General features: G+C 33.9%; 1 protein-coding gene and 1 long non-coding RNA gene across 6 annotated transcripts in view; one reads left to right on the forward strand and one right to left on the reverse strand.

Annotated features, from left to right (window-relative positions):
* Window positions 1–1,339, forward strand: part of RB1CC1 (RB1 inducible coiled-coil 1) — a 74,456-nt gene extending 73,117 nt beyond the window's left edge. For all 5 annotated transcript variants that reach the window (XM_058174894.1, XM_058174896.1, XM_058174895.1 and 2 more), the window contains 2 exons: window positions 21–91; window positions 384–1,339. In XM_058174894.1, coding sequence (XP_058030877.1) covers window positions 21–91; window positions 384–461 — 149 coding nt within the window. In that variant the 3' untranslated portion in view covers window positions 462–1,339. The remainder of the gene's footprint in view (window positions 1–20; window positions 92–383) is intronic.
* LOC131194174 (uncharacterized) overlaps window positions 1–22,489 on the reverse strand; it is a 79,318-nt gene that overhangs the window by 25,041 nt on the left and 31,788 nt on the right. The gene's annotated exons all lie outside the window — the stretch shown is intronic.

Genomic DNA, 22,489 nt, shown 5'->3' on the forward strand with positions numbered 1-22,489 from the left:
CATGAACATTTTTCTTGTAGCTTCTGGAACATCTCGAAGACCTTGGGTGTTAGGGAAAGTAATGGAAAAAGAATATTGTCAGGCAAAAAAGGTAAGGGTTAAATTATTTGATGAGTCATGGTTCAGTTAAATTATATAATAGAATTTGAGCATTATTTTTCTGAGAAGAATAATACAGCTTTTTTCCTACTTGCATCAATGTTCAATAAATAAAAAGATATGAAATGCCATGTTTTACTGAATTACAAAGTACTTAAAATGTCATGCATATAGCATGTGCCCATCCATATATGCATTGCAGACTACAAAAATTATTGTTTATGGTTGGTTATAGATCTAGTGCTACCCTTAAAATAATTTTCTTTCTTTTCTTTCTTCCTTAGGCACAAAACCGATTCAAAGTTCCTCTGGGTACAAAATTCTACAGAGTAAAAGCAGTACCATGGAATAAGAAAGTATAACACATGAGGAAAACTCAACTCAATATCATATTTTCTGGCTAGTCCCTCAGTGCCCTTTCATCAACCCAAGTAGCAGGCCATTTTTTTAATACAGAGGTCATATGACAATGTTCCATATGATTCTTTTTTTCTTTTTAATGTGTTATATTTTAGAAACAAGAAATTCATCATAATGTCTGGCCTAATTGTTCTGATTTTTTATTCAGATAACTTTAGAAATGTGGACCAAAAGAGTTCATTTTCTGAAAGGGCAAATCTTACATATCATGGCTTGTTTACTAGCCATGTTAATTGCCTGTTTAAATATACATTAGCTCATATTAGATGTTAAATGTTAACTACCATTACCAGCATCTGTCCTTTTGTGAAACCATTATCAAACTACTTTCACTCTTTAACAGATTCTTTATAATATGTATAAAACCATCAGTTATTTATAACACAGGAGTGTTCATTGCATGCAGATAATTTTCTTCAGCATGAGTTTGCCTCAATAGATGAAAAGGTAACTCTTGCAACTAGCTTTATTGCATTAAAAAGCTGTTTAATATAAGAGAAAGGAAAAAAAAACCACAGAATCTTGCTAAGCTAATATGGATCAGTCTTTGAAGTTTTTGAAGGGTTGATCACAGATCTTGAAAGGAAGTAGCTATGCTCTTGTATTTAAATGAGACACCTTCCCAGTCCTCAGAGAAGTCTTGTATTGATCTATTTAAAAGAAAAATCATATTAATGAAATTGTATTTCATGGCTAAGGTTCAGGGAGGAAAAAAAACCATTGTACATTAACTATACAAAGATCACTTAAATAACAAATTATTGTACTGTAAAAGACATGTAGAATTTTAAAACAATAAAGATTTGAACCTGTAAATGTTTCAATGGTCTACATGCTTTTTAAATTCTACATGGTAGGGCAGTCCTATCCATGACCATTCTTGAAAATTTTGAAGTTGAATGTATAAAATGCTTGGTATAAATATTTTAAAAATGCCTGTAAAGAGTTTTCAGAAATGTTCCATGTATGATCAAGCTAATTATTTTAATCATCATTTATGTTTGCACAGTAAAGCATCTAAGTAAAATTATTTTAAGTAAATTACAGGCAAAATAATGTTCTAATCATTTCTCTTCTAGAATTCTAGGGTTGAAAGGGCCCTGGGACTTCTCAAACTATCCCAGACAAATGGCTGTGCAATGTTTGTCTGAAAACCCTACTTATTCATGCCCTACATAATAGCTTCCAGAGCCAGGGCGTTTCTCTTTATTTTGAGCTTGGAGTCTGTAAAAATTCCCACTCTTAGTCTTCACCAAAAATGAGAATACCGAATTGTTCTGTTAAAAAAAAATAGAACAGATAACACTAAATCTATTTAATGACCAAGAATTTATAATACACTGTAATAATATGACCAGTAAGTAATTCATGCTTCCTTTGTTACATCATGTTGATCTTGATATATGATGACAAAGACATTATCAAATCTCAATTTCTCCTAATCATTACATCTCAATTCAAATATAATTATCGCTGTGTGATTAATAGTGGTTTGTTTTGAAATGGAAATAACACATCTAACTTTTATGCCTAGTTTTAGTGAAGATGAAGCAAGGAAAGATCTTCAAGTCTTCTTTTCATGCAGTTCCAACTAGCCCTTCAAAAATTGTAATGCCTGCAATAAGCCATTAGCAGCAGAATCTTCCAATTTTCAGGGCTTGAAGTGATGCATTTTTGTTGACATTAAATGCTTTGTATTTCATTCTATATCATTTGGAAGACAAATTTAAGCATAATTATTTTAATATAAATGTTTAACAATAGATACACTTTAATTAATGATTTATTACCATTTGTAAAAGACCGGGGAAAAACAGGATGGGGGTAAAATGTGGCCTGAGTCAACGTCCTCCAAGGTAATGGTATTGACATTACATTAGTGAAAGGCACAAATTGTTTCCCAAATACACTTTAGCCACCACCACTGCTCAGCTAGCCAAAGCAGAATAAGGTACAGAATATATTACATTCTGTAATGGGACACAGGTGGAAGAAGGAAGGTGTTCTATATACTATGTTTGGCATCCACAATCCTGTTTATTGTGCTGTAATAAAAAACCAGAAACACAAGACACTAGTATATTCACTTATCACTGCTTCTCATTACATAAATTAAGAACAAAAGACAACATACATTTCTATAAATTTTAACTGAAAAAAAAGTGCACGTGGCTTGCAGCAGTGTCTCAGAAAAACGTTAGGAACATTAAGTCATGCATTTAGAATGTAAATAACTTGTGATAATCTTAGTTTTTAAGGAATATTTGTCATCTGTTTCATTTTATAATCTTTGTGTATATCTAAAATGGAACTTCTGTCAAACAGAACTGTTAACATATTCAGTAATGATTCTAAACAGTCATCAAAAAATATTTAGTTTACATTCTTGTTGGATATTATAGCCTGGCTGGCTTATGAAACTATTAATGGTATGTACTGTTATTCCATCAAACTCTACAATAATAAAACTGCATTCATATTTTTATAATTCTATAAAGAACACATTACAGAATGAGGCGGATATATTAAGTGACTCAGTAGTTCCTTACGGTGGGGTGGGAATTCTCAATCTCTTACATATCTCAAATACTTTCTGATATGAACCAAGTGGTGAGCAAAAACAGTTTGAACAAAAATGTAATCAACTTTTTAATTCAAAAAGTCAATCAACTTGTATGTATGAAGGTTTCCATTTCAAGCTAGGAATAGGAAAAGAAAATGGCTGTTACAATATGTGGCTCATTTGCCAAGCCAATGATTATGTACCGATCAGTTCAGTGAACAGGAAAAGCCTTCATTTAATAGACCAGTATAAACCTTTCAAAATAACCCCTTTGCAATGTGCATGGACAAAGCATCTGTCTTTCAGTCAATAAATTGGACCATTGTTGTTTAGAAGCTTTTTGGAGCTGCTGCCTATTGTTGGGAAAAGTGACTATCCTGCAACAAATATAGGGAGACATCTGGGAGTAGTTTTCAAGTAGCTGTGGAGGTGTATGTATACACTTTAGATGTGGAGATGCTTTTGTATACACTTTAGAATATTGCAAACATCTAAAGGATTGCACACAATTGTGATTTCATCCTGTTATACACAATTCAATATGGAATCAGCTTTCAATAATCTCGTACACAATTGGCCTTAGTTTTGTAAACTTTTGGCAAGCTATGACTCGCTGCCAAAAGAGAAATCATTTTTAACAGGATTCACTTGATATATCTGCAGAAACTTCATTAGCAATGCACATAAACAAAATAGAAAATAAAATACATGTTTCTGCATGAAACGGAAACATTCACACCTTTAATGAAACTTTCTGAGCAGCTGAATTATTTTTCTCTAAAACAGCAGTATTGAAGGTCATTTGATTGATTACCATACTCCTCTTCCTAAACCAAAAATTATATTTTAAATATGCTGATAGTTAGAAATGCAGAACCAAAAGTGCCATCGTATTGTGGAATTTGCTTATTGGAAATTCGGTACCATACAAATATATTTTAAATACTATAACAGAAAGTTTACCTTTCTGCTAAAAACTGACTCAATGACATTATAAAAAAAAATCTCTGATCAGATTCATGTATCTTAGTTTATTTGAACCCTAGAGTGAATAATATGTCTCTGCTTCTTGGACCAAGAAGGTTTACAACAAAAAATTGTTCCTGAAAGCATTCCTACACTGATTCAATTTACACAGTCAACTAACACTCAAATATACTGGTATTTCTACCCATGTTTGGATATTAAATTCAGTGGTATAACTTAATTATATTTTTTTCAAGTAATTGATGCTCTTATATAATTTTGTAAAATCAGGCTAATAAAAATAAAATCATAAATAAGCCAGGGTGCTTTTATTTTTGTATCAAGTTTGTAATAAAAATTACATTATACATATATATTGACATCTATATGTATAATTCTATTTCAATGATCTGCTAAGGCATTTACTGATATGGTCACCTTTTGCTCCTTGGGTGAATAATGCTTGACGTACAGTATAAGTGTGCTATACTACTAATTATGAGATTTCTAAAAGATGAAATATATATTCAAAGGTAACCAAGTGAACATGTATACAGTTAAAACAAAGAATTCAAAATACATAACACTAGCCTTAAAAAGCACTGCTCTGCTTTCTGGGGATAAGAAAGAAATAGGGGCATTATGAAATAAATAGTAACTGAATTTTCGCCTAGCTAAGTTGGGCATTTTAAAGCTACAAGTACAGGTAGTCCCCAACTTATAACAATTCATTTAGTGACAGTTCAAAGACACAACAGTATTGAAAAAAGTGACATGATCATTTTTCATAGTGACCTTTGTAGCATCCCCATGATCACGTGATCAAAATTCAGTTGCTTGGCAACTGGTTCACACTTCCAACCACTGTCCTAAGATCATGTGATCCCCATTTGCGACTTAATAAACAAAATCAATGTGGAAGCTGGATTCACTTAACAACCAGGTTACTAATTTATCAACTTCAATGATTCACTTAACAACTGGCAAGAAAGGTCGTGAAATGGGGAAAACTCACTTAAATGTCTCGCTTAACGAGAAATTTTGGGCTCAATTGTAGTCGTAATTCAAGGACTACCTGTATTTCTGGTCCCTGAGGCATTCATAACACTGTAGAGAAACCCTCCTCTTCCCAGAGTTTGGGTCAAGTAACTTTATGTGGGAAGCCATCTTCTAGACAACTCTGGCTGAGTTCAGTTTCAGATGCTGGATAATCTTTAAAGAATTCAGCTCCAGTATACAATATACAATCTCTCTAGTGTCAGTATTTCAAAGGATAACCCAAGCTACATCAGCAAAGAGTTTTGCTGTCTTCTCCTTCCATTTCTGAGGGAAATGTTTACTTTAGATGTGAATCATAGCTGATTATGGCTGGACTGATGGACATTAATGATCCATATTTCTAGATATGCATAAATCAAATCTGATATCTTTTGTAGGTTGGACATTCTACTCATTCACAATGTGGCTTTCAACTGTATTCTAATTGCCATTCTAATTGACTGAGTTGCAAAGAAGAAACAGATTATTTCACTAATAAAAAGTAAAAATCTTGTCCTGGGGCTTTTTGAAACAAACAAATGAAAAATCAGAAATAATCACTTGATCATTTTTGTTAATAGATTAATATACAATATAAAGAAATAAGCTTGGAGTTAAACTCTAGAAAGATAAATATGATAAAGAGTAAGGGAGATCACACATAGGGAGTTGTATGTTTAAAATAACATTTGCCCAAAAAGAAACAATTAAAATTGAGTTGTATGATATTTCATTACAGCGATATTAATAGGAAAACTGCCAAGCTGTGTCCTTCCCAAACATTGCTGACTTGAGCTGCTATCATTCCTGGGAATTTGAGACTTCATTGTTAGCATTTAAAAAGTGATAGTAAGATTTTTAACATGGCAGTCTCTTTTATAATTTCAGGAAACCACGTTTTCAGCTGTTAGAAGAAAACTCTTGGTTTGATCCAGGCCAAAGAGCATAGAACAACTGCTTGAAGTGGAGGTGGAATTTATTTGACAGAAGAGGCAGCTTTGCAATCTAAGGTGGCCACACATTGAAAGGCAAGCCTACAAAGGAAAGTTTGGTCTTTGTTTAGAAAACATGAGAACATGGTTTGTTTCAGAGGTGGGGGGGTGGGGGTTGAACTGAGTCCAGTAGACCCAATGTACCCAGTGTTCACCTTGATTCTGGGGTCTGGAGAATCTTAAGTGTGTATGTGAAGGATTTTCATATCTTATTTATTTATTTATTTATTTATTTATTTATTTATTTATTTAGTCACAACAGTATATATAAGCATAAACATGAAATAACTATACAACACATAAGCATATATATGAGTATGAGTATGTAATAACTATATTAATTGGATATAACGAAGGAAAACAATAGGACAGGAATGGTAGGCACATTTGTGCTCTTATGCACGCCCCTTACAGACCTCTTAGGAATGGGGTGAGGTCAATGGTAAATAGTTTTTGGTTAAAGCTTTGGGGATTTTGGGAAGAGACCACAGAGTCTGGTAGCGTATTCCAGGCATTAACAACTCTTACTGAAGTCATATTTTCTGCAATCAAGATTGGAGCGGTTCACATTAAGCTTAAATCTATTGTGTGCTCGTGTATTGTTGTGGTTGAAGCTGAAGTAGTCTTCAACAGGAAGGACGTTGTAACATGATTCTATGAGTTAAGCTTAGGTCATGTCGAAGGCAGCAGAGTTCTAAATTTTCTAAACCCAGGATTTCAAGTCTGGTGGCATAAGGCATTTTGTTGTAATCAGAGGAGTGGAGAACTCTTCTTGCAAAATATTTCTGGACACACTCAATTGTATTAATGTCCGAAATGAGGTATAGGTTCCAGACAGGCAAGCTATATTCAAGAATTGGCCTAGCAAATGTTTTATATGCTCTGGTTAGTAGTATAGTGTTTCTGGAGAAGAAGCTATGCAAGATTAAGTTTAGAACTCTTAAAGCCTTTTTTGTGATGTAGTTGCAGTGGGCTTTGGTATTTAGATCATTTGATATGAAAACTCCAAGATCTTTAATGGGGTGGGGGTCATCTATAAGGTAATGTCCATCGAGCTTGTATTTAGTGTTTAGATTCTTTTTTCCAATGTGTAAGACAGAGCATTTGTTGGTTGAGATTTGGAATTGCCAAATTTTTGACCATTCTGACACAAAGTCAAGGTCTTTTCCAAGTGAAGCTGTATTGTTGGTAGTGTTAAATAGTTTAACATCATCAGCGAAGAGAACACAATTGCTTATAATATGGTCACAGAGATCATTCATGTATAATATGAAGAGTGTTGGTCCAAAAACGCTGCCTTGGGGAACGCCGCTATTGACAGGAACAGGATTTGATAGGGCATTGCCTATTTTGACCACTTGTTGTCTGTTTGACAGGAAAGCTATTATCCAATTGTGGAGGGGTCCGGAGATGTCGTAGGATTTTAGTTTTAGGAGAAGTTTGTCATGTACCACAGAGTTAAAAGCTTTACAGAAGTCTATGTAAATTGCATCTATTGCTTTGCCCTGATCAAGATTTGTAGTCCATATGTTTTTGCAGTATAGAAGTTGTAAATTACAGGATAATTTTTTTCTGAAACCAAATTGTTTATTAAAGAGTAGGTTGTTTGTTTCTAGGTGGAGGGTAATGGATTGGTTGATGATTGATTCCATTACTTTGCAGGTGATGCAGCATAAAGAGATTGGTCTGTAATTTTCAACTAGGCTGCGGTCTCCTTTTTTGAAGACAGGGATGACCGTGGCTAGTGACCAAAGTTTGGGAAGGGAGCTGGTCATGAAAGCTTTTTCAAAGATTATGCTTAGGGGTTCGACTAAGTTAGTGGAAATCTTTTTTAAGAAGTATGCACATAGTCCATCAGGTCCAATAGATAGGGATGGTTTCAGTTTGCGAAGGGCCTTTTCAACATTATCTTCTGTGAAATCTATTTGTGTTAGGTCATTGTACTCGTTGTTGGTACGACTGGGGAATGATGGGTATGAGCCATTACTGTTAATACCATTACTTATTTAATTTACTTATTTTACTTATTTACTTATAAGTAAAGCCATTACTTATGGTTTTGACTGAGTTGCTGATACATGCCTGTCTCCTGGCCAGAGACAGACGTAGTCAGTTTCAGCCCAAGTGTCAATACAATATGAGCGGAAAGGCTTAGGAAGTCTTTTGTTTTATTGCTTTGTTTATTTATGTTTTATTTATTTATTTATTTATTTACAATTTATTTATAAAACAGGGATGTCAGGGATGGCCAGGTTTGACCAGTAGTTTGGGTGACAAGGATGACACGGGGGGGGGGGTGTCTTACCTTCGCACACAGCCAAGACCATTTCCTTTGATACACGAAAATTAGTCTTTTCAGCAAGTAAACAATAGGAAGCATATTCTAGAGTTTTGAATACACTTGCAAAGGTTAAGAAAAAAACTCAACTTGGATAGGGAATGATGCAACCCATTAAATTGCCATTTGTGAAATATTATCTAGAATCAGTGTGTTCTATTGTGTTCCTTGCTTCATGACAAATTTGTCACAAATATTAAATATCATTTGTTTCTGTGCCCTATATAAAGACACCCCCCCCCCAATAAACACCTTTTACTTTGCCTGAAGTACTTATAATTTGAGGAGGAGGGGCACAAAATAGCCACTCTGCAAAAGTGTTTCTGTCTCAAATTCAGAGATCAAGTTTTTTTCCAGCTCCATGCCACCCAAGTGCCTGAGTACCAAAGATAAACTATCAGCTTTCTCCTTCAGAAACTGAAGGGAGGCACCAGAGGCTTATTTATCTTTACTTCATGCTAATCAAAGGAGAATTAAAGCAATAGAACCAAGAAAGGAAAGCAGTTATGTCATTCTGGAATCAGAGAGATTAAAGCTTCACATAGCAGAACTATCTTGAATTTCACAAGAAAGAATGAAAAAGAATTCAATATAAGTAGAATAATGCTTCTAATACCTGTACATTAATATAATGTACATTATTAATAATATTAATATACATTATTAATATAATCTAATATAATAATATATAGAAAGACAGTAATGATGAAACCGTTAAGGCCAACCTCTTCAATACATTCTTCAGTTCAGTCTTTGTAAACAGCAATGGCTCATGCTCCTCATTTCCCAATCGTACCACAACTACTCACAACGATCTACTACATGTCAATTTCACAGAAGATGCCATTGAAAAGGAACTATGCAACCTAAAACCATCTCTATCGATTGGCCCTGATAGATTATGTGCCTACTTCCTAAAGAAGCTCTGAACCACTATAGCAGAACCACTTAGCATAATCTATGAAATAGCTTTCAGAACCAGCTTCTTAACAAATTTATGGTCACTAGCTACGGTCATCCCTAACTTCAAAAAGGGTGACCCCAACCTAGTTGATAATTACAGACCAATCTCATTATGTTGTGTCACCTGCAAAGTCATGGAATCAATCATAAACCAATCCATTACCCTCTACTTAGAGACTAACAAGCTACTGTCTAACAAACAATTTGGCTTTAGAAAAAAAATTGTCCTGCAATCTGCAACTATTTACACTGCAAAAACATATGGACTTCAAAACTCAACCAGGGTAAATCAATAGATGCAATTTATATAGACTTCTGTAAAGCCTTCGGTTCAGTAGTACATGACAAGCTACTTCTAAAACTAAAATTTTATGGCATTTCTGAATTCCTGCATAAGTGGATAGCTGCGTTCCTATCAAAGAGACAGCAAGTAGCCAAAATAGAGAAGCCTTCTCTAACCCTGCACCTGTTAACAGCGGTGCCCCCCAAGGCAGCATTTTAGGACCCATACTCTTTGTACTTTATTTCAATGACCTTTGCGATCATATTATAAGCAACTGTGTTCTCTTTGTGGATGATGTAAAACTATTTTTTTTAATAAATAATTTTTATTTCCATTTTCCAACATCATATTTATGTACAAACTATTATCCATCATTAATCATTAATTTTTATTTATTACTGATTCAGGCCTGCCCTATTGCCACTTCCTTTCTTCACAACCTACCTCTCTACCCTCTACTACTTTCACATCCTTCATCTCCTTCACTTTACTACTTCCTCTCCTCCTTCTCCACTCCTCCCTTCTTCCACCCTATCTAACCTTCTTATTCCCCGCCTCCTTCTCTACTCTTTCCTACCTACTTTCTTCCCTCCTTCTACTCCTCTCTCCTTTTCTTTCTGAAATGGCAGTCGAGCATCCCCAATATCATTTTAAATTTTAATTTCATATCTTCAAAAATTACTGTACATTAATAATCAATCCATGTATCATTTCCCCCCCCTTTCCCCCCCTCCTCCCCCTTCCCCCCCCCCCCCCCCGCAGATTTCCCAGAGCAAATACCTGGTATTATGACCAACAATCACAAGCTAAAGTATACAAAATATACATAACCTCCCACCTTTAAAAATTTAAAACTTTAGATCCCCTCACAATAAAAATAAAGAGATAGGAAAGAATAATAAAAAGAAAAAAAGAAAAGAAAAGAAGCAATACCAACTTCACATATTACTTCTTCTTACAGTCCATTTTTAAAATTAATCCATCTTCTCAAATTCAATTTTTTTTCCACTTGTATATTCCTTCAAATTTCATGTCCATTTCTCAAATTACAGTCCATCTTCTCGAACTCAAATTTTCATCACTTATATATTTCTTCAATTGCCATAACATTTAATGTCCGTTCTTCTTACAGTCCATTTTAAAAATTAGTCCATCTTCTAAAATTCAAATTTTTTTCACCCACTTGTATATTCCTTCAAATTTCATAAGTCCATTTCTTAAATTACAATCCAGCTTCTCAAATTCAAATTTTCATCACATATATTTCTTCAATTGTCATAACATTTAATATCCAATCTTCCAATATTACTCCATCAATCAAATATCATTTCGAATAAAATCTCTCAAATATAATATTTCCAGCTTAACTTCATAACTTTTACTATCTATAAACGTGTCAATTAAAACAAATAATCATTTAAACTACATCCACAATATAACAGTAAACAGTTAAAATCATTACATCCACATTATCTAAATTCATAAATTTCACTTTCCATCCTTCACAATTAAATAATATCATCCCATAGATTTATACCATACAAATAGCAAATAACAAAAATCCTATAATTTATATCTTAAACAAATCAATTCCAAAAATTAACCATAATCATCACATTCACATCTTAAACATTCCTCCCTCTCCCATTCTATTTTCCATCATTTCCAAACCAATTAACTTAGCATCTAACAACAAAGGATTCCCACTCTTTAAAACATTAATATAAAAATGTCTCGTTTTCATAACTGAATTAAGAAAATACTTTCTGCCTCTAAAATTCACTGACAAACCCATTGGAACTTCCCATCTAAAATATATCTGATGTTTCTTAAACTCATCCACTAAAAAAGCAAATTCTCTTCTCTTTCTTAACATTTTAGGAGGAATTTCCTTCATCATTTTTATATCTTGTCCCAATATTTGAATTTATTTTTATAAAAGGCTTGCAAAATTTCATACGTAACCTTTTTAGTTGTAAAATAAATAACCACATCCCTCGGTACTCTAATTTGTCTTGCCCACCAAGAATTAACACGATAAATTCTTTAAATATTAATCTCAAAATCTTCTGGCTCCACACCCTTTATCTGAGCAAAGGCTTGCGTAAAAATCTCTTTTAAATTTTCCTTCCTATTTTGCTTCAAACCCCTCACCCTTATAGCATATTCCATTAATCTATATTGTAATATTACTCTTTCTTCATCTGCCCTATCTACCTTTGCCTGTATTTCTTCCATCTTATTATCTAAGTTCCAATTGTTTTGATTCTTTTGAATTTCCTCTATTTTCCTTTGCAACTCTAAATTAGCTTTATTAATTTCTGCAAGATCATCCTCCATCTGAATACAAGAGCTTAATATTTGCGCAATTGCATCCTTTACCATTTTCATTTCCCTCTTCTGCTCTTCCAGCACTTCCTTAAAATCCAACATCTCTTTCTCTATTTCATCAAATTTTTGATCTATTTCTAAAAAATGACTCTCCAAAAACTCCTGTAAAGAATTTCTTAATTCCTTTTTGATTTCTTCTTTTAATTTTTGAATCTGAACTGAAGAAATTTCAAAGTTTTTAATGACTTTTGGCACTATTTGCTTAAAAGCCATTTTTTAAAAATATAACCTAATAACGGACCAAAAAAAAAATAATTCAAAAAGAAAAATTCAAAAAACTTTTCTTCTAAATCACTATAATCCCAAAGAAGAAGAAAAAATATAAATCATAAAATTCTTGTTTCTTCCATTTAGTCAGTATCTTCCTATATATCTTCTAATTCGACACTAGCTGTTAGTAAGCATTTCTTTAACTTTCGTTTCCAGCACACAATTCCACAAAACCGCCATTTGCTTTCTTCTCTCCTATCTTCGCAACAAATATATCCTCAGGGGCTTGCAGTCTTCTTACAAACAAGTGCTAGAACTCCAGTTTCTGCTCCGTCCACGTTACAATCCATCATAAATCAATTCCTGCCATGGAAATTGGATGCTACGTTTTGTCTGCCATAAAAGGCAGATGCCTCCCCCAATCTGGAGCTTTTCAGGCTATGGAAGAAGAGCTCCCCGCAAGCCTCAGAAGCTTTTTCTGTGGCTATATTTGGGTGTCTCAACTTCAGCCTGAATTCTCATCTCTCCCTCTTTGCCCGAGGGAAGAGATTTCCAAGCTGTTGGACCAGATTTATGATGTCCTGACAGCTCTACAGACTAGGGAGTTAGCAGCCTAATCAAAGCTGCTTCTCAACGAAGCGGAGCCATACCGGAAGTCGATGATGTAAAACTATTCAAGACCACTGACAATGCTGCTATTCTACAAAAAGACCTTGACTATGTGTCAGAATGGTCAAACAATTGGCAATCCAAATTTTTTATTTATTTACATTTATATCCCGCCCTTCCATGAAGACTCAGGGCAGCTTACAGTGTGTAAAGCAATAGTCTCATTCTATTTGTTTATTTACAAAGTCAACTTATTGCCCCCCCAACAATCTGGGTCCTCATTTTACCTACCTTATAAAGGAAGGCTGAGTCAACCTTGGGCCTGGTGGGATTTGAGCCTGCAGTAATTGCAGGCTGCTGTGTTTTAATAACAGGCTATCTTACAGCCTGAGCCACCACAAATTTCAACCAACAAATGGTCTGTCTTACACATTGGCAAAAATAATCAGAACACAAAATACAAACTGTATGGATATGATCTAACAGATGACCCACACTCTGTCAAAGACCTTGGAGTACTCATCTCTAATGATCTAAGTGCCAGAGCTCACTGTAACAACATTGCCAAAAAGGCATTAAGAGTTGTTAACCTCATCTTGCATAGCTTCTTCTCTGGTAATATTGAACTGCAAACTAGGGCATACAAAACTTTTGCCAGACCAATTCTTGAATACAGCTCATCTGTCTGGAACCTGCACTGCATATTGGATATTAATATAATTGAACGAGTCCAGATATATTTCACAAGAAGTGTCCTCTACTCCTCTGTTCGCAACAAAATACCTTATGCCACCAGACTTGAAATTTAGACAACTTAGAACTTCGCCACCTTCGGTCTGACCTAAGCACAGAACCTAAAATCATCTGCTACAATTTCCTACCAGCCAATGAATACTTCAGCTTCAACCAAAACAATACAAGAGCACAGAATAGATACAAACTCATGGTAAACTGATCCAAACTAGACTGCATAAAATACGACTTCAGTAGCAGTGCTGTCAACACCTGGAATGCACTACCTGACTCTGGTTTCTTCCCCAAATCCCCAAAACTTTAACTTTAGACTGTCTACTGTAGACCTCACCCCATTCCTAAGAGGTCTCTAAGGGGCATGCATAAGCGCACCAGCGTGCCTACCATCCCTGTCCTAATGTTTTCTTTTAGTCGTATCTTTTTCATGTATTTATAATTATGTTTACACCTGTATCTATCATAAAATATATGCTTGATGAAATAAAATAAATAAATAAAAATAAAATGAAAACTTCTAAATCTATATAGGACTGCCTGGATGGACTTGCAGACTTCTCTGAATATACTTAGCATCTTTCTTCATCTCTGCTCTTGGCAATACTTGTTTGGTTGATTTTCTAAGACTATAGGCAATTCTTGATTGGTTGACTATAAAGGATGGAACCTTATTTGAAATATAACTTTTCCCCCTATACTCTTTATTCATCTTCACTAATAATTTACTGTGCCAAAAAGAAATTTTTCTTGTCAACTTTACCACACAGCAAGCTGTGAAAGAAAAGAAGAGCTAAAGATAGAAGCATAAGAAGTGCAAAGCATAGAATAACCATAGCAACTCCATCACCAAGAGTATCCATTTGGTACATGTCAAAATGGCAGATGTAAATAGGCAATTGAAATCATATATGGTATGTGTCTCATGCTTAGCACACATATAAAAAAGAGTGGCGTTAACATGACAGCTTATTCTGAAGTTACTGACTTCCGCTACAGACCATCCAGTTTTGACTTTGTGTCAGTGCAATGTAAGAAGACATAATTATAAATCCAATTCATAGTGAAGGAAATGTTAATATTTTGCTAGAGTCGTATAGGTAAAATAAATATTGCTCAACAGTATATAGTAACATGGCTGCTGTTGCCAAAAGGATGATGGAACAACTGCCCATAGTTCCCTAACATTTTGTACAGGTTTATACAAATATACTATTTTAAAGAATGAGACAGGGAATGCAAAATTATAAACCATATTTTCCAGATCAGGTGCCCTACAGAAGTATTTATTGTTTCCAGAATTACAGACTGTTGATCACATTAGTTGGATGGAAGCGGGTTAGTGGCAGCTCATCTACTGTTACTGGTAGCAGGTTTTGGCCCATGAACCTTGTCCTCTACTATTCAGTTATGGCTCATTTATTTTCTCAGAAAATAACCAAATGTAGGTAATGAAGTGGAGACTTTCTTTAGAAATTTAATTGTATTAGCAAATGATCACAGAAATCTATTCTTTTTAATTTTGTTTACTAAATTGATGTGTATTCTAATTTTTTCTTTGCATATAAATGCATAGCTTTGTGGGTGTTACAAAATGAGGTCTTAATTTGCATGTAAAGCAAAATCCGAGGAGGATACTTGGCATGTAAAAGGGAGTGTATTACAAGAATCAAATCATGCCATAGAACAATTAAAACTTTGGGCATAAGAATAAGAGTGGATTTTCTAATAAAAAAGTCTTTATTGTTTATTTGGTTCTGTTTTCTTTTGTGCAGCTTCATTCATATAAATGGAAAATTTATGAGAGAAAAAACCTTACAGGATGATTAAGAGCTAAAATTGTTTTCTGGGACATTAGTTCTTGAAATTTCTATTGTATTAGTTGTTTTTATTGTATTTATATCTGACTAAGCTCTGCAGTTTTGCCTTTACCAGAAATTATGTATGGAAATTTTAATTGATTACTTCAGGAAAGTAATCTTCATATTAATCTAAGATACTTTATCAAACCTTTCCTTGAGCAATTAAACCCTATAGTTTAATTGTGTGTTTTTGTGCATATACTTGTAAATGTAGTAGTTGTTAATAATATCCTACTACAATCATCTGATGTTATTGCAAGATATATTATCAAACTGACATGACTGATATAGAAAAAATGTTTCGTTCGCAGAGCTCCATATCTAATATTTCTCTCAGATGAATGAATCTAAGAAGCCCATATATAGAGACTACAATATGAAATACTGTCTTCCAAGCATTTTCTACTAAAATGCTTCCATTTTTCAGCAGACATCTTAATGGGTTAAATCTAAACTTAGTGAAGACTTGATTGTTTATTTTATTTATTTATTTATTTTTGTCACACAGTATATATAAGTATAAGCATGAAACAACTATACAACACATAAGCATATATATGAGTATGAGTATGTAATAACTATATTAATTGGATATAACGAAGGAAAACAATAGGACAGGAATGGTAGGCATGTTTGTGCTCTTATGCACGCCTCTTACAGACCTCTTAGGAATGGGGTGAGGTCAATGGTAGATAGTTTTTGGTTAAAGCTTTGGGAATTTTGGGAACAGACCACAGAGTCAGGTAGTGTATTCCAAGCATTAACAACTCTGTTACTGAAGTCATATTTTCTGCAATCAAGATTGGAGCGGTTCACATTAAGCTTAAATCTATTGTGTGCTCGTGTATTGTTGCAATTGAAGCTGAAGTAGTCTTTGACAGGAAGGACATTGTAATAGATGATTCTATGAGTTAAACTCAGGTCATGTCGAAAGCGGCGTAGTTCTAAATTTTCTAAACCCAGGATTTCAAGTCTGGTGGCATAAGGTATTTTGTTGTGACTAATAAATCCCACTTATTTCACTAAAGTTACTCAAGTGTCTAAATACACCCTGTTATTCATAGGATAGAATTGTTGGCCATCATAATCATAGTGATGTCTCTATTGTTTTACCTCAGCCTGGCAGCTAGAAATGTTTTGGATTTCAGGTCTCATACTGACTGGAAATTATGGGAATCTGGCCAATATATCTAGGGAATGTGTGGCAGAGGAACATTTCTTTCTTTCTTTCTTTCTTTCTTTCTTTCTTTCTTTCTTTCTTTCTTTCTTTCTTTCCTTCCTTCCTTCTTTCTTTCTTTCTTTTTTCTTTCTTTCTTTCCCTCTCTCTCTTTCGTTCCCTCTCTCTCTCCATCTCTCGCTCTTTTCTTTCTGCATTCAAATTATGACTTATTTCCTTGTGACAATATCAGCATGTTCTAACGCACCAACAAATTTCAGTCTTTGTCATTAGAGCTTTGATTTAATTTCAAACACAGTCCTCATACTTTGAAGATGTATTTTAAATACATAATTTATTAATGCCTATAATTATTGTTTTAGTATTATATTCTCACATTTTTAAAAATTTGTTTTAACAGTTTTGTTAAGACTTGCTAATTTAGAAGAATTGTGAGTATATGTTATTTTCTTGGGCAAAGTTGGGATTTACTTGGCTTTAGAATTAAACTCTTTTGTATCAACTGATCTTCCATTATGATGAGTAATGCTTTTTCCTGTGCATCTTCCTTTCTGACTCACATTATGTGCGAATCACAAGGCAAATTACTCAGTTTTCATTCCTGAATTGTCACTACTCCATTTAGTAAGGAACTGTCCTTTTGTAATAAATTTAGTCCAAGATGTCACCTATTTCCATATGAAGTTAGTGCCTCACTAACATTTCACAACTTGGCCCATGAGTAGCTATCTGCCCTAGAGTTTTGAATAGGAGGTACAAATATGAGAACTCTCAGATTCCTTCCTGGTTTCTTATAAAAGAAAAGTTTAAGTAGCTTAAATATAGGGCTATTGTTCAATTTCTAATTTCATAGCATCTCTAATTTGTTAAGATGTTTCTCATCTTGTGAAAAATAGTCACAAAGAGGACTCAAAATTTTATCCCAACATCATCTAACAGTTGTTGCTGCTCTTCTCTTACTAATAACATTATATATAGAACATATATCACTTCAGCTGATGAGTAAGTTTCCTGAAATGATACATAAAGTAGAATAAATGTATAGTCCCAAAACTTCATCAACAGATGGCTCACTTGCTTATTTGGTTTCTCTTTATCTAGTTTCAGGACTCATATGAAGAAAAGGTCACATTTTAGGTCACATTCATGCAGAACTTTGAAAATTCAAATGGGTCCTCAAATTTTAAGCATCATTCTCTCTATATAGAAGATTTCCCTAATTCTGGAAAAACACTACAAACACAATTCCCAAATTACAACGGACTTTATAATATATAGATCAATATCCTTATATATTTTAATAGCATTAACAGCATCCACTATACACATCTACCTATTCCACTATCCTTATTTTGGACTAATTAACAAATCTGTTTAAAAGAAAAATAGATCTTATAGCTGAGCTTATTTGACTTATTTTAGAGAGCTTTTAAACAGTCTTTTCAAATCAAGCACTTTTTATTTGACTTATTCAAACCTGATAACATTCCCAGTTCTGAAGTTTCACAGTTATTAAAGAACAATCTTTATAATAAATTATTTATTCTCAAAATTTTATTTTTTAAGAGGTTCATGAAATTGATATTAGCTATATCAATAATATATAAACATATACATAATAGATAATAATATATAAAAGTGTGATGAACAATTAGCTTACCTGTCCTGTTCCACAGGATTGTTGACATTATTTTAGACCAGACCTGGGCATTTTGCAGCCCATGGGGCACATCTTGCTTATGGGCAGTGCCAGTCTGGTCCGCGGCATTGGTAGCATTGGCAGCAGGGTGTCAGTGATGGGGAGGCAGGGCACTGGTGCTGCAGCATTGGTGAGGAGGAAGGTTCTAGCAGGGTGGGACAACCAGCAGCAGCAACTCTCCACAACAATCCCAGTTCTCATGAGGCCCGTTGGAAAAATTAATTGCCCACATCTGCTTTAGTACAATTATTCTAGCTTAAGGATACATAGACCTCTAGACATCAAACAATATAGACATTCTGCAATGAAGAAACACTAAGTATTTTATTATAAGAATAAATCTACAGCAGACTTATCACAAAATGTGCTAATATGCCTTGGCTGTCAGTAAGTGCTGTTTATTTATGAAATTATTTCACTGACCTTTTCATTTTTTGAAAAAAAAATGCTTGTGGAGACAGCCATAGAGATGAATTTGAAGGAACTATGTAGCAGAGGTTACAAAAGGAAGATTTAAGCCTGAAAAACAAAAACACACACACATACACACACACACACACACACACACACATTACAAAGAAACACAAAGTGGTTCTGCCTTACCTTCCTGGAATTTAAGAGGAAAGGAAGGACAAAATAATCAGGCTTTCATGATTCTGTTACTACTACAGCCTATCTAAGTAGAATTCTAAGTATTATTGAGACAATTTTCTGATCTTTTTTCTACCTTGAAGAAAAAACATTATGTGTTACATTTCTGTTTTAATGATATAAATGTGAGTTATTTTTCATCAAAGAAAATACTGAATTCAATTTCAAATAAAAAAGACATCCCTAATAATAATTATTGCAAAATTTGCAAAAGAATGGCATATATTGCATAACTGTTTATAAGCTGCTAAAATCTAGAAACACTGCAGAGATCCAACATGGAAAATTTAGGCCATCAGAAAGGAATCTCTTTGTTTACTTTAATGGAACGTGGAAATAGGAATATTCTATTTCTGACATCCTAATGGATTCTTTTACATCCACCTCACATCCAAGTTAGGAAAATCTTGAAAATGCATATTTGTTAATAGTGTGAAAGTTATGAACAATGTATATCTAATATTTACACTCATAGCTAAAGTCTAATTACTATGGATTAAAGTCTGTACATGGTTATTTTGATCCTTTATATTTTAAACACATCTAATAGTAGGCAATAGTAAATCAAAATGTGCTCTAAAGTGCTTCTTCTTTTTATTCAACCACTGCCAAATCATTCCTTTTGCAACAACCGGAAAATAACAACTCAGGACAGCACTGCAAGATAGGCTAGACACTACTGCATTCACAACTGGCCAGGCATGGATTTAGCTTGATGGATCATGGAAGTTGCTATTACAGACCTAAACAGACTGGATAAGCAAGCTATTTGAAGAATAAGAAAAATAGATCTGAAATTTTCTTGTGCCTGTAACTCAATTTCTGGAAAATCTTTGTGTATGAATGAGCCTTCAAAGAAGCTAAATAAATTCCTTTCATACCAAACACGGAATTCAACTGTGCTTGAACATGTTCCCGATAAATGTTCAAATACATACCTAAAAGCGGATGTTTCCTTTCATAGAACATTCCTAGGTGATGAATATTTACCAAGGGAATAAAATATAGCTGTAATGAGTATGAATGGAAACTAACAATAAACTCCTTAGCTACTGTAAATCAGCACCAGACAGGAATTCTCAGAACACAGCCATTTAAGCAGTTAAGGATCTGTTTAGCTGATCTTTTAGGACAGCATCCAAGAATCATTTAAGCAGAGGACACAAGAGAGCTCAAAGAAGCAAGCTACCATCCACATTCCAGAAATTTTCAATGAAAATGGAAAAAGTTATATTCCCATTTGTCTCATGGGTAGCCACTAGATGATATGTCATTCTATAGATTCACTTTCATTAGTTTGTTCACTTTCATTAGTTCATTAGCCTTCTGTTGACTTTATTAATAAAATGAAATTAGGAACACCCAAAGACTTCCAATTCCTTTTCTAATATCAGGGCATCTACATTCAGTGAAAAATTCAAAAGCTTTGGCACTTAACATAATTGAAATTTTCCACTTCCAATCAAGTCATGCTGTAGAACCCAAGACCAGCTGAAGGTTTCTAATCCTTAGAAGGAGAAAAAACTAGAGTTGCTAGATTATGTATCACAAGAAAAAAGCTTCCATGCTTCATTCCTGCTTGCTGGAGTCAAACAGTAACAAGGTCAGCACAACTCCCCATCATGTTATTCACAAATGATAAGTCAGAATCTTGAAGTCTTGCCATAATCTGGAGTTATGATGGGTTTAATATATGGTTTACATTGCACGGCACTGGTTGGGGAATAGTGAAAGTCCACATATCTTAAAAGTTGCCAAGTTTGAGAAACACTGGTCTACACAATTATTTTACATTTTCACTAATAATAATATTTTGACAGCTATGCGGATAGACATCAGAAAATAATAACATTAAGAAAAATCTCTCAGAAGGAATATTTTACTATCATTTCACTTTAAATGCTGAACTAACAAGAGCTTGCTGAGAAGGCTGCCAAAATAGTACGATCCTGTAGCCTTTAACAATGGATATATTTCATTATATATAAAAATGTGTAGAGTGGACAATTTCTGTATAAGTTGCTTAAAATATGTCATTTGCACATTTTTGCCTATTAGCATGAATGCACAAGTTTATTATCCAGTTCCACCTATCTACTTTCTTTTTTTTTCCCATTTCCCTTTTTCCATTCTTTACATCAGGTTTCTTTAACATCTGCCAGCTTTCTTTAACTTAACTCTTTGGACATCACAAAGGCTAATACCAAAGCACTGGAAAAGACTGGAAAGCTAAGAGCTTGACAGATATAATATCATGATCCTGCCTTGCTCACTTTTTTTTGTAAAGTGTTTGGAAGAAATGTATCCACAACTTTGCATCATTCATAAACTTTTGGAATGAATAAATTGATGCAATAAAACGTTTTGTGCATGATTTGAAGCAGGGATGTCTAGATTTCAACTAAAGATTTCATGGCTTTGATTAAAAAAAGGCTGGAGATGAAAAAAAGTTAATGGTTGCTTCACATGAAACAAGAATATTTCATATTTTAAAATTCTCATAAATAGCATTCTATGGGTGAAAATCATTTTGAATGTCAACATGTATCTTTGGAAAGGACTATATGTAGTATATAGGAACAATTTAGGATTGCCAAATATTCCTCTTAATAATGAGTGTGACCAGCATATGGCAGCTTTTATGGGAAAAATATGGAAGGTTATTTGTTTCTTTTCCCTGTAAATGCAATATTAAGTATGAAACTAAAACCACTTATTGTGTGGGGTTTTGCTTTTCTTTTATTCAGCTCAAAAGCCTAGTCCCATTGTTGTGAGATTCTTGTGTTCTGGGATTCAGAACAATATTCTGCGTTTATTGTGACAAGTGAGATCTCTGGAATGGAAAACAAAGATTATTCTAATGCATTTTATATTAAATAGTTTTTTTTACACACACACGCACCACAATCCTGCCTTCCATTGAGGACCTGTATACTGCACGAATCAAGAAGAGGGTTGTGAAAATATTTACAGATCCCTCACATCCAGGACATAAACTGTTTCAACTCCTACCCTCAAAACGACGCCATAGAGCACTGCACAACAGAACAAGACACAAGAACAGTTTTTTCCCCGAAGGCCATCACTCTGCTAAACAAATAATTCCCTCAACACTGTCAAACTATTTACTAAATCTGCACTACTATTAATCTTCTTATCGTTCCCATCACCAATCTCTTTCCACTTATGACTGTATGACTGTAACTTTGTTGCTGGCAATCCTTATGATTTATATTGATATACTGACCATCATTTGTGTTGTAAATGTACCTTGATGAACGTATCTTTTCTTTTATATACACTGAGAGCATATGCACCAAGACAAATTCCTTGTGTGTCCAATCACACTTGGCCAATAAAAAATTCTATTCTATTCTATTCTATTCTATTCTATTCTATTCTATTCTATTCTATTCTATTCTATTCTATTCTTATTATGGAGAATTCCTGTATTAAAATTTGACCGTATATTATCCTGAAA

This window comes from Ahaetulla prasina, chromosome 3 (assembly GCF_028640845.1).
Source record: "Ahaetulla prasina isolate Xishuangbanna chromosome 3, ASM2864084v1, whole genome shotgun sequence".
Lineage (NCBI taxonomy): Eukaryota > Metazoa > Chordata > Lepidosauria > Squamata > Colubridae > Ahaetulla > Ahaetulla prasina.